Raw genomic sequence first — 16,239 nt, forward strand, 5'->3', positions numbered from 1 at the left:
ACAATCCTCTGGTGGTTGACTGTAATGACAGTGGCCTGAGCAGAGGCCACGCCTCCTCTGACGCTTTGGGTGATGGAACCATAAAGATGCTTGACTGATGTCTTTAGACTCATCCAGTCCGAGCTGCTTCCATGCAGAGAAACGGCGTGAATGTAGGAAATGACGGCAGCTCTTATGGTCAGGACGTGTTTGTGAGAACTGCTGGAAGTGACGAATAAGAAGAAATGATCTGAACTTCAGAGTTTTGGAACATTGGAAACAAATCAACAGATTGAGGAGTAAAAAAAATAATCATTTCGGTCTTTGCAAAGTTTCCAGGCTTTCCATTTTTGTCAGTTTTCTTCAAATGTCGTCATTCTTGCCGACTCCTCAGGATTTTAAAGTTGGTTTGTGTTTTTCCAGCTTTCAGCCAAATAGACTTTTTTTATGTTTGGGAGCAGTTGAATTATTCAAGGATGTTCTGACGTTGTCACGGCGACTGTCTGATGCTTACAGCAGCTCTGGGCTGCTGTGTCAGAGCGGATGTCACCGAGTTTCCACCAAAGCTGAGTGGGATCAGACAAAGCCCGGTGGAGAACCCGGCGGTACCGAACGGGGGGGGGGGCTGAATGCTGGGGATCAGGAGCCTTCACACCAAGGGGCTGCTGGGAAATGGAGTCTTCAGCTCCTCTGAGGTCAGACTGTAAGAAGAATTTGTGGTTTGTTATATTTTCTATTGTTGTGAATTTGTTTACTTATGTCTCATGAAGTAAATTGACTTCCTGTTATATTTAGCTTTTCTTTACCCGGTGATAAAAACACACATTGTAGCTGGAGCTTCGTGGCTGAATGAGACCTTTAGCCCAGCGTACATGTGGTTCAGCGGTTTGCAGGCCGAGTCACATGGGATTCCTCTAAAGATAAATGAAGTTATTTACCTTTAGATTTTTAATATGTCAGCCAAACGATGCACAGACTGATCTTCTGATCTTCTGCTGCACAACAGTCTGCAGTTAGACTGTTGTTCAGACGGATTCAAACGCCAGAAAAGCCAACTTCTCACTGCAGAAGGAACAAATGCAGGAAGAAATACAAAATAGACCATAAAAACACGATAAGTTCAAATGCAAAATGGAGTAAAGGCAGAAATAATAAGTAAACAGTAATCTGGTATTTTTTTAAGTGCATTTTCCATTATTTAATAAAAGAAACAGATTCTACAGCAAAGTTGTTTATATGGTAAAAGAGAAAAAGGATGAAGGCTCATTAAAGTAAAAACAAGTTTCTAAAACTTTCATTTTGTTGATTGTGGGTTTCATCTAAACCCACAATCATTTAGTTTTGAGTCGTTGAAAGTTTCAGAATTTCTTTGTTTCTGAAACTTATCCAGAAATAAAGCTTCACAAAAGGCTCCTTTGTCTCCAATAAAAGCAACTTAGTGTTTTTCTCATTAATTTATGATTTTTTTGTCGTAAGTTTATGACTAAAACACATACATTTACCAGAAAAAGCAATAAATTTAGCCTACGACTTTTCTAGTCATAAATAAACAACTTTATTCTCCTAATTTAACAATTATGACTTTTTTCCTGTAAATTTAGGACTTTAAAGTGATAATTTATTTAAAAAAAGAAGTGTGTAAACTGGCCCTGAACCTCTGTCAGACCGTCGTTTTCATGAACTCTTTAGCTCATGTTTTGTTGTTCTCTTTTTAAATAAACTTTATTAACAAATATTGCACATACAAAATGCCAAACATAGAATATTTTGTTGTTTTTGTGACGCTCCTGTACGGCTGCAAACAGCACAAAAGGTAGCCAGCTCCTCCTCCTCCTGCTGCTCCTCCTGCTCCTCCTCCTGCTGCTCCTCCTCCTCCTGCTGCTCCTCCTGCTGCTCCTCCTCCTGCTGCTCCTCCTGCTGCTCCTCCTCCTGCTCCTCCTCCTGCTGCTCCTCCTCCCGCTGCTCCTCCTCCTGCTGCTCCTCCTCCTGCTCCTCCTCCTGCTGCTCCTCCTCCTGCTGCTCCTCCTCCTGCTGCTCCTCCTCCTGCTGCTCCTCCTGCTGCTCCTCCTCCTGCTCCTCCTCCTGCTGCTCCTCCTCCCGCTGCTCCTCCTCCTGCTGCTCCTCCTCCTGCTGCTCCTCCTCCCGCTGCTCCTCCTCCTGCTGCTCCTCCTCCTGCTGCTCCTCCTCCCCCTGCTCCTCCTCCTGCTGCTCCTCCTCCCCCTGCTCCTCCTGCTGCTCCTCCTCCTGCTGCTCCTCCTCCCCCTGCTCCTCCTCCTGCTGCTCCTCCTCCCCCTGCTCCTCCTCCTGCTGCTCCTCCTCCTCATATTGTTGTCCAAACTTCAGCAGAACTTCTCTCCGCTCTGACTGAGTCTCCTCTGCTTTGGCTTCACTCTGTGATGAGAAGATGAGCGGCGGCGTCCGGCGGCTGTCAGCGGAAAATGGAGGAGGGGACGGAACCGGAACCAGAACCAGAACCAGGGGGGTGAGTGACGTTTCCATGTCAGCATGTATTTGCGGCGCTGAGGTTACACTGAGAGGTCCAACCGGCTTTAGACCTGAGATCTGCTGTGATTCTGAGAGGGGTCCTGGTCCTGGTCCTGGTCCTGGTCCTTTATTCCATCCAGACCTCTAAAGGAGGAGAAACATGAAGAACCTGTAGATTCTGGACCTCTGGGGTCATCCAGAGGTCCAGAATCTACAGGTTCGTCATGTTTCTCTCAGATGAAGAACCTCTGGGGTCACAGATGTCAAATAAAAGATCAGAACCCAACAGATCCAGAAACCCATCAGAATCAGCGATGAAGCTCAGAAACTCTGAATATTTCTGGGTTCAGTGCAGCCTTGAGGGAAATCCTGGTTTTTAAACGCCTCTTGACTTCAACGAAGCCTCCCTTCAGTTCTCCCCCGAGGCGACTCTCCGGCATAACCATTAGTCTGCTGCAGGAATCCGGCGAGGTGCAGGAATGTGCCGGACCGGTTGGTTGAGTATTCCTGCTCTTCATCTCTGCTCTCATAGATGTTCTGCGGCTCATTAGGTTGTAATGAGTGGAAACAAACGTCAGGGGATTTCAGCGGCTCTGCCGCGTCTGTAGAACCGGATTGTTCTGTTGTGGTTTCTTTCTTTCATGGCAGGAGACGCCTCAGTCCTTCTAAAAGCCGTCCTGCTATTTTTGCTCTCATTGTGGAGAAGGACACGTTTAAATGGGGACGTCTTTTCAGTGAGCAGCTTAGGGTGGTTGTTGTGTGGTTCCTGCCCAGGATCCGGGTATTTCCATGTTCAGAGAAGAACTGAGGCGGTTTTGTGTTTCATGTTTGCCGTCATCATAACTCCGAGCTGAGGAACCCAAAACACCAAACATTGGAAGTTTATCGTCTCTGATCCATGAAGGTCCAAAAAGCTGAATAAACGTTTTCATGTGACAGACGTTTATGTTATTTAGCATTTTAGTGTTCATGTTTTGGATTCATTTGGATCAGAAAGATTTAAAAAAAAAATTGTATGTTTGTGTTTCTCACATTTCTTTCACTGTCTTTGCTAAAACAAATGTTATACATATATTTTTGTAATACAACATGACAACAGTTACTAGTACTTTCTGGACTCTGTCAGGAACCGGTCCTGAAGGAGACCGGTTTGGCTTCAGAAACTTTAACATCTCATAAATAAATATGAAACATGACAGAAACTATGGAGCAAAAAGGATGAACTGACATTGAAAAATGGAAAATTTGATGTTTAAAAGCTCTGAAGTCCCACTCCCATCGTCGTTTTCAACGCGTTAGCGGTGGTCTTTTCATCATTTTTAGCCTAAATCCAAAAACCTGTCGGTTTCTAGGACATAGTTTCTGCAGAGCAGCAGGAGTTCATTAGAAATTCCCCTCTGAGTTGTGGGCGGGGCTGGAGGCGTGGAAATATCCCTCCGCTGATATCCCATCATCCGTTTGTTACTCTTTCTCCCACTAGCTTACAGCCCTCCCACCCCCAAGCTAACATTAGCGGTGCAAAAACGACGGCAGTATCAGATCCATCCATCCATCTGTCCAGTTCTGATCCAGATTCCAGCTCAGACCAGGAAAACAAAGACGTTCATGGATGCATTTGTCTGCATGTGGATGATCAGAAAGGGGCGGGGCAGAGATACTTTGGCCCCGCCCAGCGTATTTTCTACGCCACACTTGCAATCCTTTACAAACTTATTTTTCCTTTTCATCTTTTCCTGATTCATTTGAACAAGAAAAGCTCAGAACGTAATTGTAAGCTAAACTCTTCATAATGTGTGTGTTCCATCATCAGAAAAAGACACCAAAAACTGAATCTTCTTCAGAGCGGGTCTTTGACACGGTCAGGACGGCTAAACCCGATCTGACTGACGGGACAACAGAACCGAGGAGACGTCTCCAAAAACCCAAACCAAAGAGCAGAAACGGACCTCTTCTGGAAGATTTAATGCTGATTCTAAAACTGGATTTCTGTTGGTTTCAAATCCAATCAGTCAAACGTTCATGCAGGACTCCACAGGACACTAAATTCAAATCCAAACCCCAAATCGGATCCAAACCCCTTTTGCAGCTCCACACTGTGATTGACAGAATCTATCAGCTGTTTTAGAGCTGCCTAACAAACAAACACACCTTTTGTAAATATCAAATCTGTTTCTTGCAGTTTTGCCTCCTGCCTGTTTGAATAAAACGCTAAAATAAATAACAAATGATGAACGTCATTGGATAAATAAAAACGGAAGAGCGCCATTAAAAGATGAAAGTCTGAAAGTGGAGACGCACATTCGGTCTGAATCCCGCAGAACAAGCAGGAACACGAAGAGCTCTGGCTTCAGTTTGACTGTTTACTTTGAGGACTCTCCCTCTGCCGCCGTTACATAACCAGGCTTCATCCATCGCTCTGACGTCATCCACCTGCAGGACACATTCCTCACAGCTCTGCTACCTGCCCAGGTTCTGACCTCCTCACCTCGCTGGATGCAGTTATCAGGTCATAAACAAACGCAGTTTCAGAGGAAACCTCTGCTCCACCAGCAGCATCAGGCTGCTGCTTGGACTGGCACTGCAGCTCTGTAACCCGAGGAGGATGGGCTGGGCGGCGGCTGGAGCCTCGCCCCGCCCTGAAAGGCAAACAGCTTCACCCACGCTGAGTCACTCAGAGAGCGCCTGGATCCTGGCGGGCCGATCATCTCCGGACTGCTCAGGTTTGGACTTTGTGAGGCTGTTTGGTGCTGATCCCTGAGGCTGGAGAGGCGGTCTGTGGTTCTGCGGTTGTTCCCTCTGGTTTGTACGAACTTTGTGGTTTCTGGTTTTATTTGGGTTTGTCTGGATAAAGATGAAGGATTTGGGTTGGAAACATGTCTAAATCCGTTAGGCTTTACTTTCTCTTCTGTGTTTCAGTTACGTTTTATTTATTGGAAGAATTGCATTCTGGGTCTCGAGTTTCACAGATTTCTGACACAAATCTGCTTCAGGTCATAAGAAATTCCACTCGGCGAGTCCTAAACCCTAAATTGCTGGTTTCACGACTTCCGTCGGTAATAAATCTGTGAACAGCTCCATGGCTTTGGGAACATGGTGTGACGTGCACGCTCTCGTGCACAGAACTGTGTGGTCTGATCCAGCAGGGAATCTGAAGACGGAGCCTCCAGGCTTTGAGGAGGGAGTCCGGACCACCGATCCAAACCAGAACTAGAGAGAAGTCTGTACAAAGAGCCAAAAGTTCAGATAAATACCAACCTGTGCTTCAGGCTGCAGACTCCTTCCACCGTCCTGCAGCTCTGAATCCCAACACGGATTGGAAAAGAAAGCCTTGCTGAAATCAGAATATTTGGAAGCTTCCAGATCGGGTGGAAAGGTGCCGGTTCTGGTTTTGTGGGGCGTGTTTGGGACTCCAGAACCTCTCCAGCAGACTTTTAGACATGTGGTCAGTAGGAACATCGCTGATCGTTACGGTTCGTCCATTTCCACCAGTATATGAGCCTCTGACTGTAGATGAGAACTGGAGTGAGTGTGATCCTTAGACGATGGTTTGACTCCATCAGGCCGGGACGGGGTGGCATGAGGCAGAAATACAACCATCTGTGCAGCTTTGGTGGACTGATAACCGCATCCCCAGCTCTACCGTTTTCTAAATGTCATTACCAAAACCAGGTTTCTGTTCCGACACGTCCCTCCCTATCAAACCATTAAGCTGTGAGGACGCTCAGCGTGCTTCCGGCTCCATCTGCATCGCATGGCTTCAAACTTGGGAGGCTTTTTTCACTCATGCTGCTCAGCCGGCGGCGCTGATCTTATCTGTTCTGCTGGAAAGACTTAAAGGGCTCTTGTCCTTGCAGAATGCGCCCCGTCATGTCAAACTGAAGCGGTTCCTGAGCTGATTGGACAGACCTAGAGGGGCATGACTCTTGGCTTCAACAACGGAGGCAGATGTTCCTTTATGTGCGTCTAAAGAGTCCGTCACGTGACGCTCTGTGAAGAGTCCTCACACGAACGCATCAAAGCAGAGGAAGCATCGCGTCTAATTTTGGCGTCTGAATGTGCTGCAGCACGAGCAGCCATGAAACCCGGATGTTACTGAGCCGTTCAAAGAGAGGAGCAGAACGTTCATGGATGAAACCTGAAGCCGTCCACATCCTGCAGATCATGATGGTGTGGCAGTGACGGCCAGTCCAGGTTCGGTTGCATCTTTTGGGTCAAGCAGAGGAGGAACGTGGAGGGAAAGGGGAACATCTGTAGGGATGGTGGAGCCCCCCCCTCATAAGAATACCTGTCTGGCAGGAGATGAGACGGCAGGAAACCAGCACTGCTTCCTGTTTGCACCTGCAGGACGTCAGCGATGAAACGGTTCTGACTTCATCATCAGTCAGCTGGAAACCGATGATCAGAAACTCGTTTGTGGTTTCTGTGTTCCAGTGAACAACCGTTAAAAAGAAGAACTGATCCGGACTCACAGGTTCAACCACTGACTCACTGCAACGTTATACGGTTAAACCACAACACAAGAACACGCACGCAAACCTGCACACAAATGCACAGACACAGGAGGAAGGTGGGGATCCAGATGAAGGCATTTCAGTTCCTCAGATCCATGAGGATTTACAGACCAAAACCCCTCCTCTGGAGCAGGATCCTCATGCATGTCCCATCAATGCGTCCCTTTACGGAAGCTGCACTGCAGTAAACAACATCTATTCATGACATCATTCTCCTGAATTTCTGGTTTGCTAATGGTTTTAAAAGAAGGCGTGACCAAAGATTCCCGTGTCGGTTCCCTGGGAGACGGATGAAGCCGGGAGTGAAGGATGTTCTGAGTTTGAACTGCTTTTATTTCCCAAACGATCCGTGTTTTCTTACTGATTTGGTCAGAACGAGCAGATCCAGGCTGGAAAACCCTTCAGGTGTGGTTGCTCCGTCTCTGTCAGGTAAACGGGGGAGAAGAACGCAGGTGCAGGAAAGAACCGCAAGCAGAGATAAAAACACGGACCCAGGAATTTAACAAAACATGCAGAGGCACAGAGAGCTGGGCTTAGAGCAACATCTGAAGACAGAATGTTCCTTAAACGCGGCAAACTGCCGGCAGCTTTATCCATAGGTGAGTGGGCGGAGTCACAGCCAGCCCGCAAAACAACCAATGGTGACATGCTCGGCTTCAGGCATGAAGCAGCCTCAGAACTTTCTAGAAAACCTTCTTGTTCCTGACTTTCAGCTCCAGCTTTGCTGACTTCCTCTGTCTTTTTGTCCCCATGCAGACTCAGGAACCGCTTCTCTGCCCCTCAGAACCGCCCAGACACCAGGTACCCCGTCCAGAACCTTCCTCTGGTTCTATTTCATCCCTCCTGACCGCCAGAGGATCCTTCTGGCGCAGAATTTACCTGTGACCTCCAGGTGGCCCACGCGAGGCTGTATAGTCAAGTGGCACCAGGAGCGCGGTCCCAAAGTCTTCTCACGAGAACGGGACCTCTGGCAGTCATCCGGGATTCAAGGAACCGTGGTTACAGAACTCTGGTTCTTCACACACGTGACTCTTTTTTTCTATCAAAAGCAGGAGAGCAGCATCGCGGTCGTTCTTCCACAGAGTCTTCAGAAGCAGACGCTGACACCCAACGTCACCCGTCCTGCAGGAGGAGCCGCTGACGTCATCAAGGTGAGGGTGCTGAAATGCTGAGTTGGTGAGGACTGTGGGAGCGTAACGCCTTCCTGTGTTGTTGACACCAAGGTCTTTCTGGGGTCGCGCCTCAGGAGGCCCGAGAGCGTCAGAATGCTGTCAGATGAGGAGTCGGAGGTTCAGGAGGTCAGTGGTCTTCAGGGGGAGCCGGGACTCGGACGCAGAAACCTGCAGACCTGCACTGACGCTCTGTGCTTTGTGCTCAGGTGAGATACTGTCTGAAGACTCTGAGGGAGCAGATGGCAGCCAGACAAAACAACAACAACAACAACAACAACAACAACAACAACAAGGTGCGTTGAGGACTCCCATCAGAAAGTTCAGCTGAAGCCGGCTGGACGCTGCTGCACAGCACCTTACCCTCCTTTGAATGGCAGAACAGTTTCTAGTTGCCGTAGTTATTTGTCCCAATGGTCTGCCATTACCTCCATCACACCTGTGCAGGTGGGGGGGGGGGGGGAACGCACACTAAAGACCGCCGCCAGCAAACACAGAAATACAGCGAGACGCAGCACACATGCAGTCTGTGGGCAGTTCTGGGGGCATCAGAGCACGTTTATGTAGGGCAGGGGTAAAAACAAACTGCCCCTCCCAACAGCCAGACGGGTCACCTGCTTCAGGTTTAAGTTAATCAAACCAAATCTTTAAATAGGTTTGACACGAAAACGAAAAAAAATAACAAATAATTTTGAAACAGACTAAAGAAAGTAGTTGATGTTTTTAATTAGACTCCTCCCTCTTCTCCTCCCACCAATTTGCTCTACACTAGTCTCCTCCCTCTACCACCACTTTGATCTTAGCTAGACTCCTCCCACAAATTTGATCTAGACTCCTCCCCCTCCCACCACTTTGATCTGCGCTTTACATTTAATGGTTTTTCTTGTTTCCGGTTTGGAACAGTTGATCAGTGGATGGATTCGATGTTGTTGGACGGAGTCCTCCACCTTCATGCTTTCCATTCCGTCATCCAACACACCTTCCTCCTCTCCCTCTCTCTTTTTTCCTTCCTCTTCCTGGTCCTCCCCTTCCGTTCTCCTGATCCCTCCTTCCAGACTCAACCTTCTGAATTTACCCAGACTTGGGACACAGATCGTTGCCCCCTGGTGGTTGCATTTGTCACAGCGCTGCATCATGTTCTATAACTAGTCTCTAACTTTCGATCTGTTTCTAAATTCACAAAGAAAAGTCAAACTTTCACCGTAAACAGTGAGAAACTACAAATCCCTGTTGTTTGTTTGTGTTTTTTCTCACTAAAAAAAAAACAGGAAGTGACCTTCGTCTCTCCTCAGGTTCCAGCTGGCGGCCTCAGAGTGATGCCTGATGGCGTCCCGCCTGTTTCCGCTGACGCTGCGGTCTCTGATGCTCATGTAAGACTTTCTCATTTGAATGTCTTTAGGTTTTATTCAAAGCTTATCATTTGTTAATGAAATAAAGTGCTGCAGGTTCAGCCTCCTCCTCTCTTCCTCCTGCTGCTGCAGAGGCTCCTCCTCCTCCTCACCGGCTGGGTTACATTCAGCTCTTCTGTTACATCTCTCTGCATTCGTCTGCATGTTTGCTGGAACGCTAAAGCTTGTCTGTAGCAGGCAGAGAGGCGGCTGAGCGTTTACCTCAAAATGTCAACGTTTGTCTGGGAGGAGGACTCTTCTGTCCTCCTAACAGGAGCTAAAACAGGAGCATCTCCACCGCTTCACGTCCTCCTCTGTCCTGTGAACCTCCTCCTGCTCGCTTCAGTGACGCTGAGCCTGATTGGACGTGTCGTTCTCTCCTCGCTGTCAGGTTGGGGATGACGAGCAGGAGAGCGGGAAGCTCAAGGAGGTCAGCGGACGCCTCTACGGCCGGCTGAAGGAGGTGGAGAAGCAGCATCAGGAGGAGACGGACAGACTGCAGGTGTGGTTCCGTTTGTGGCTAACATGTCAGCGTTTCTGCTGCGAGTCTGGACACGTCTCTGGTCCTCTGCCCGGCCCGGTTCCACCACTGTATACATGCGTACGGAGCCTCAGGCCTCACGCCGCGCTCCTTCCTCCAGGCGGAGTCCAACCAGCTCCGGGCTCTTCTGGCTGAACGGACAGAGCGGCTGCGGAAAGCGGAGCAGGAGTCCAAGCAGAAGGAGCAGCAGGTGGAGGAGCTGCAGAGGCTGCTGCAGAGCATGGCGGAGGAGAGCAGCCACCTCAAAGACAGGGTGGCTGAGAAGGAGGCGGAGCTGCTGAAGCTGAAAGCAAACGAGGAGGAGGAGCAGAGGTGAGGAGGAAGGAGGTCAACATTCAACCTGAAAGTTCTGCGCCATTTGATAGAGATGAGATGTTTCCTGGAATGTCCTGAGTCAGACGCTCCTGGCGTTTGTCTGCAGGCGTGCAGAGGAGGCGTCTGTCCTGAAGGAGAAGAATCGTCTCCTCGATGACATGCTGAAGAGTCATCAGAGGAAGGTTCGCAACATGATTGAACAGGTACAGAGGTGCTTCACAACATGCAAATGAGCCCCCCACCCCCGAGGGCCCACGGAGACGCAGCAGGAAGATGAGATCCTCTGCGTTCTGGAAGAAGCTCCAGGATTTCTGGAGCTCTGCTGTCACGTCACACGTTTGTGCGTCTTCCAGGTGCAGAACTCAAAGACGATGCTGCAGGACAGAGATCGGGTCATCCGGGATCTGGAGGAGAGGGTGGCGTTCCTGGACGCCGAGGTCGGCAGAATCCAATCATCTGTGTTTGATGTCATTACTGAATCCAAGAGAAGCTTCTTCTGAGTGAAGCTGCTGCTGCTTTACTTGAAAGACATTTCATGACACTCAACTTTGTTGTTTTTGTGTTTTGCTTTTCAAATAATGGTTTTGACCTGAATGTCCGACTTCTACCTAAAGTTGTGTTCAGCGATGACATCAGGTGTGGGAGTTAACCCCTTCACCTGGTTCCTGTCTGCAGAACCGAGAACTTCATGATCACATGGACTTCTTCCTGAACGGACAGCAGCCTCCTCCTCCTCCTCCCGCTGAGAACAAGCCAGAGGTCGTCTACAGGTGAGCGGGCACTTACCTGTTTCTGCCTCCCTCCTCATAAATCACCTGAACGATGAACTAACGTGTGGTTTTCTGTCGGTGCAGCAAACCCCTGACACCGACCACACAGACCAGCAAACCTCTGCCCTTCATCAAAGTGGTTGAGATCCGGTCCTGACTGGAGCAGCGGCCGCAGAGATGACCCCTGTAAATATGTATTTATCCGCCCGCAGTCCTGCTTCAGCAGAGCTGCAGGCGGTCGCCTGAATCCAGAACAGCAGGAAGTCCTGAAGAGGACGCATGGCGATGAAGACGCTGTCATTGTGCGGCTGGAACTCTGGCAGACTCTTCCAGCCTTCAGACTCTGAATCGGTTCTGCAAGAACCCCGACAGTTCTGGTTCTGCAGGCCAGGAATGAAAATGATGGACACTTCCAGGACAACGGCTCACAGTGTTTCCCAGAAAGGATGAACGGCGTTTTTTCCTGCATGGAAACATCGATGTTCTTAGATGTTTCTCTCAGTTGAGCAGAATCTGCAGAATTATTGCCTCCTAAAGGTTTTACACCCGAGAGCTGCAGCAGGACGCGTCTGAACGCCATAAAGTTGGATTCTGCGCAGTTCTGGTTCCCTCTCCTGGTTCTCTGTAGGGATTGGTTAATCTATGAGCAATGAAGGTCATGACATTTAATTATTTATCAAAAACTGAGTACGTTCTAATATAAATATATTTAACACATCAGAACGGTAGCGTGGACTTTCTGTCGGAGAGTGTTGTGAATAATTAGCTCGGATTGGGTTTCACTTTAAATCAACAAAATCCTAATTTACTGTGATTTAAATTTTCAGTACTTTGAAGTTTGGTTGCAAGTATTTCATGATAAATTTAGAATAAACCTTTTTAAAACCAAAAATACATAAGTATAGGTGTAATTTCAAGTGTCTTTAATTGTTCAGGTCTTTTTTATTTTAAAGCCTTGCAGTGCCACCTAGTGGATACAGGATGTATTTTATTTTTCCATTGAGCAGACAAAGCTCCAAAAATTAACATTTAAACATAATTTAATGGATTCTTTAAAACATAGTTTAATGAAATACAAACAAAATAAGTCATCAGCATTAATTAAATAAGTTAACACCAAAAATAAATATCAAGCTGTTTCAAACAAAAACAAACAAAAAAATTCCTCTTCTGAATTTTTTCCCCTTCATAATATAAGTCTAAATGTACGTTAAAGCAATTCAGTTTTCTGAACAAAAAAACAGAACATTTAAAAAAAATACCAGCATACGGAGCCGCTTTCCTCCGGATAGTAAAGCTCCTCTAAAAGTCAAATTTACAGCTTCTGGGATGTCCTTGAACGCACCGCCGCCCGTGCCCCCTCAGTCGGGGTTCACAGCGTGCTCTCCAGAGTGTTGTAGTTGTCCTTAAAGCTCTTCAGCTCCAGGAAGTGTTTGGGCCTCTTGCTGCGCTGGCCCGCGGAGGGCAGGTAGGTCACCTGGATGGTGGACGGGGCGCCACGGACGGGGGACCCCGTCAGGTCTTTAGCTGCCGACTGGTGGAACTGGTCCAGGCTGGTGTTACTGGAATAGGCCTTCACCCTGGGGGACGACAGAGATTTCAGCTGGGGTCATGAAAACATCCTTAACCTGCCCGGCAACACTTACACTTCAGCCAGTTCGTTAAGAGCTTGCTGGTATTCCAGAAACTCGGCCTCCCCGAACACCTACGAGGAAAGAACCACCGTCACCTCAGGACAGCCGAAACCCCCCTGTCATCATTTCCCACATCACGCCGCGTTTACCGACCCCCGTTCCATGGCGAGCGTCGTCGTACCCCTCCAGCAGGCGGTCGATGAGCGCGCTGCGGCTGCTTTTGATCAGGGAGTGGGAGTTCCGCAGCTCCAGCAGCCAATTCCTGAAGTTCCGACCCGTAAAGCCGCTGGGGTTGCGGCTTATGTCCTGCAGCGGAATTCCTGGTGGGCGAAAAACGACAGGATGAAGCTGAGTCGCTATGGGAGATGAGAGGAGTTTGATTGATCCCGCCGTGGGGAAACCGTGACGCCTGATCGCCATCACGGTGCAAAGAAAATGTGTGAAGGATCAAAGCAACGGAACACCAGAACCTGAAAAGCAGTAGTGCAGTAAATACTTTTACAGAATTCAGCCAAAGTTACCGTCTTTTTTTTAACCAATGCCACAGCAGGATACCTTTATTTTGTATTTTTCCTCTCTTATTATTAACCCGTTTTTCACAAACATGGACTTTTTTTACGCATAATGAGTGCAGTGGCTGCCTGCTGCTACCGTTTCCCACTGGTTCTGGGTCTGCGGCGGTCTGCGGCCGCATTGTTTACACAATCAGCTGCTGTTGCTTGGCAACAACCAAAGGCCGACAGAGTAGCGAGCGGAGGAGACGGAGGTCCTTCGGGTTTTCTGAAGGTGTGGTTACACCTGCCCTCTGACAGGAACAGGAAGGAGATTGACAAACTGCTGTGGAGATTTTATACTAGAACTTCAGAAGATGACGGACACGTTCACATGAATAGAACAGAAAGAAAAACAAATGAAGAAAATAATAAAACTAGAATTGTAGCCTAATGCAAATGTCATAATATAAAACAATACTAGGGATTGTCACACAGAATGTTATCTTTGATGAAAACATTTTCATTTTTCACAAACTTCAGTGATTGAAAATATAAAAAGATCTTTTTTATGAAATGTATTAAATAACAGTTTGATTTCTTAAGAATCTGCTCCCAGATATTAATAGTATATTAAATCCCAAATCAGATAAATTATCACCAGAAACGGCTCCAAATAATACGATGTGTTTTTGTAATGAAAGAAAAGGACCAACTGCATTCTGGGATATGTATTTTTAGTGCTATTATCAGAGTTATGTAAGAAGGGATTATTATGGGATTAATAAAGTTTGTAGTCAGACTGTTAATGTATTGAAGAAGATCACAAATTTCAATGTTGGAGATGTGTTGACATTTCAATAAGTAGTGTCTGTTATTTCCTAACATTTCTGCGCTTTGATGCTTTAAATCTGCGATCACGTCAACTCACCAGAGTCCCGGATGGCGTCCAGAGCTTTCATTCGGAACAGATAGTTATAACAACCTTTAAAAGGGGAAGAAAAGCGGACTTTTAGAACATTAGGAGGCAGGGAACCCCAGAATGTGCTTTCAGGGACGCACTGATGTGAGATCGGGGCAGCAGCCGGTCGTCTTCCTCCGACAGCAGGCGCGGCTCGAAGCGGATCTCCTGGACCTTCGCCAGGCTGAAGTCGATTTTCTCCCTCAGACCCTGAAAAAGAGGCAGATCCGCGCGTTTATTCCGGACCGACGCACCTGTGGGCCGCTCGGGTCACCTGTCCTGACCTTCGGCGCGTTGTGACCGATGGGCGCGTGCGGCCCGCGGCGGGACCTCATGGCGAAGCGCATGATCTGCCTTTTGACGAAGATGAAGAGGAGCACGAAGACCTGCGGACGGAGCGGCGGGACGTTAGCTTCCCCTCCGCCACAAGCGGCGTCGCCCCGCGCCGCGGACTCACCAGACTCCCGTACGCCATCACCAGCACCACGTTGACGCCCGACAGAGGCGACGACTCCGCCATGATGTTTGTTTACCTCCGGACAGCTATGCCGCGAGCGAGCTAACCCGCGTGACTCACCTCGTTAGCCCGTTTGCTGACTCTCTGTTGAAACACGGTTATTGCTTATTATCATTTAAATGTTCTTCCGCAGAAAAACCATCAAGCTAATTTAAATTCAGGAAATCTGATCGATGCATATCAATTTACCTGATAAAGGAAAGGACGCATCGCTCCGGTCACAACAAGCGGTTCTCTTTTTGACCAGCAGGGGCGCTGTTTCCGGAAGTCCAAAATACTTTTTCAATAAACTTTATTAACAAATACTGCAAATACAAAATGCCAAACATTGACATTCCATACTATGTGCAAAAGACAAAATTTTCACATTTGCCAGCGAAATTAACAAAAATGTCAAAACAAACCATAATTATAGCAATAAAAGCAGAAAATAGAAATCATAAAGTTAAAGGAATCTGTTAAAGTTTCAAATGTTCCAACAGCCTTTCTGTTAGTGCAGGATTGAATATTATTTACATAAAGTATCATTTCTTTCTGAAAAACCTGAAATGTTGATTTTTTTTGTTGCCATATTTACACTTGTGAATGTCCAAATCACCGTAATACACCGCAAGATATAGTGCTGCTGCGCTCAGAGGCATCACTTCAGAGGTTTATCAATAAAACATTGTATTTGTTATTATAGAAACATGTAGGAACTCAAAAAATAATAGAAGCTTAATTTGAGTTTGATTATATTCACGCAGAATTCGTTTTCTAGTGGAAACGTACTGCTTGGTTTTGATGATTATGATAAAATGTTGTTTTTGTTTATGTGCTTGTTTGTTTTACACATGGACATTGCACATTAAAAAGCATCTCTGAAAATGCACAAGACCTACCCTAAATGATAGTTTCCACCAGTTGTTTCTGAACAGGTGGTTTTACTATTTTAATCAACTGACCTTAATTAAAAAATATGTAATATTAGCTGCATTACGGTGTAAAACTCAACTTTTAGCTTCACTACACATATATGACTTTAGATACATTCAGTGTTTTGACATAACAAATAAAAACTCATAAACTTTTACATTTTTCTTTCTCTCTTGGATCTAGAAATGTTCCATTTTATTTGTAAATCTGGTGTTATGTGTTCTAGTTCTGCCACTCTTTTATCTTATTAAAGGTTCATTTTAATAAAGAAAAACTGTGCATTAGTAAAATAAATATATATTTAAAACTCTTCTTTCAAGTGATGCCAAGTTTTAAGTGTTTAAACAGTTTTTCTTTTATTGCAGAATTCCATACTTTTTACATACATGTATCATGTATTTGCGAAAAACATACAAATAATGCTTGTTGTTAGCATATTTACACGTGTGTATATAATATTTAGCCATAATAAAGAGTTAATTAATTAAATGTTCTCTGTGATCGTTTGAAAAGTGAATGAGATTCTTCCATTCCTGTGGAGGACTCTGTTGCTACCTGCTACGG

General features: G+C 46.7%; 2 protein-coding genes across 16 annotated transcripts; one reads left to right on the plus strand and one right to left on the minus strand.

Annotated features, from left to right (window-relative positions):
- Nucleotides 1–466: 466 nt before the first annotated feature.
- On the plus strand, nt 467–11,880 carry tuft1b (tuftelin 1b). Of its 15 annotated transcripts, none has more exons than XM_078955163.1 (13): nt 467–674; nt 2,326–2,461; nt 7,731–7,775; nt 8,024–8,125; nt 8,198–8,272; nt 8,353–8,439; nt 9,436–9,513; nt 9,923–10,033; nt 10,173–10,384; nt 10,494–10,590; nt 10,741–10,824; nt 11,063–11,157; nt 11,242–11,880. In XM_078955163.1, the coding sequence occupies exons 2-13, from the start codon at nt 2,384–2,386 to the stop codon at nt 11,312–11,314; spliced, it is 1,137 nt and encodes a 378-aa protein (XP_078811289.1). In that variant the 5' UTR covers nt 467–674; nt 2,326–2,383; the 3' UTR covers nt 11,315–11,880. The 15 variants fall into 15 exon arrangements, with proteins under 15 accessions (XP_078811289.1, XP_078811290.1, XP_078811292.1 ...); XM_078955164.1 differs by having other exon boundaries at nt 485–674; nt 2,323–2,461; XM_078955166.1 differs by having other exon boundaries at nt 485–674; nt 2,323–2,461; nt 8,027–8,125.
- A 183-nt stretch (nt 11,881–12,063) lies between these two features.
- Nucleotides 12,064–15,033, minus strand: LOC101175489 (protein C1orf43 homolog). The gene is made up of 8 exons (XM_004073694.4): nt 14,950–15,033; nt 14,701–14,844; nt 14,528–14,629; nt 14,345–14,453; nt 14,214–14,267; nt 12,945–13,111; nt 12,804–12,862; nt 12,064–12,737 (listed from the first exon to the last, which is right to left on the minus strand). The coding sequence occupies exons 2-8, from the start codon at nt 14,761–14,763 to the stop codon at nt 12,530–12,532; spliced, it is 762 nt and encodes a 253-aa protein (XP_004073742.1). The 5' UTR covers nt 14,764–14,844; nt 14,950–15,033; the 3' UTR covers nt 12,064–12,529.
- Between the last annotated feature and the right edge of the window lie 1,206 nt (nt 15,034–16,239).

This window comes from Oryzias latipes, chromosome 11 (assembly GCF_053564925.1).
Source record: "Oryzias latipes strain Hd-rR chromosome 11, Olatipes_Hd-rR_3.1".
Taxonomy (NCBI): Eukaryota; Metazoa; Chordata; class Actinopteri; order Beloniformes; family Adrianichthyidae; genus Oryzias; species Oryzias latipes.

Excerpts from the sequence above, each read along its gene's own strand:
- LOC101175489 (XM_004073694.4), bottom strand. The coding sequence starts at position 14,763 with ATGGCGGAGTCGTCGCCTCTGTCGGGCGTCAACGTGGTGCTGGTGATG. Across the intron at positions 13,112-14,213 it reads GGACGCCATCCGGGACTCTG|GAATTCCGCTGCAGGACATA; the intron begins GTGAGTTGACGT and ends TTCGCCCACCAG. Across the intron at positions 12,863-12,944 it reads ACGCTCGCCATGGAACGGGG|GTGTTCGGGGAGGCCGAGTT; the intron begins GTCGGTAAACGC and ends CTTTCCTCGTAG.
- tuft1b (XM_078955161.1), top strand. The coding sequence starts at position 609 with ATGCTGGGGATCAGGAGCCTTCACACCAAGGGGCTGCTGGGAAATGGA. Across the intron at positions 8,126-8,197 it reads GAGCCGCTGACGTCATCAAG|GTCTTTCTGGGGTCGCGCCT; the intron begins GTGAGGGTGCTG and ends GTTGACACCAAG. Across the intron at positions 10,825-11,062 it reads TGGCGTTCCTGGACGCCGAG|AACCGAGAACTTCATGATCA; the intron begins GTCGGCAGAATC and ends TCCTGTCTGCAG.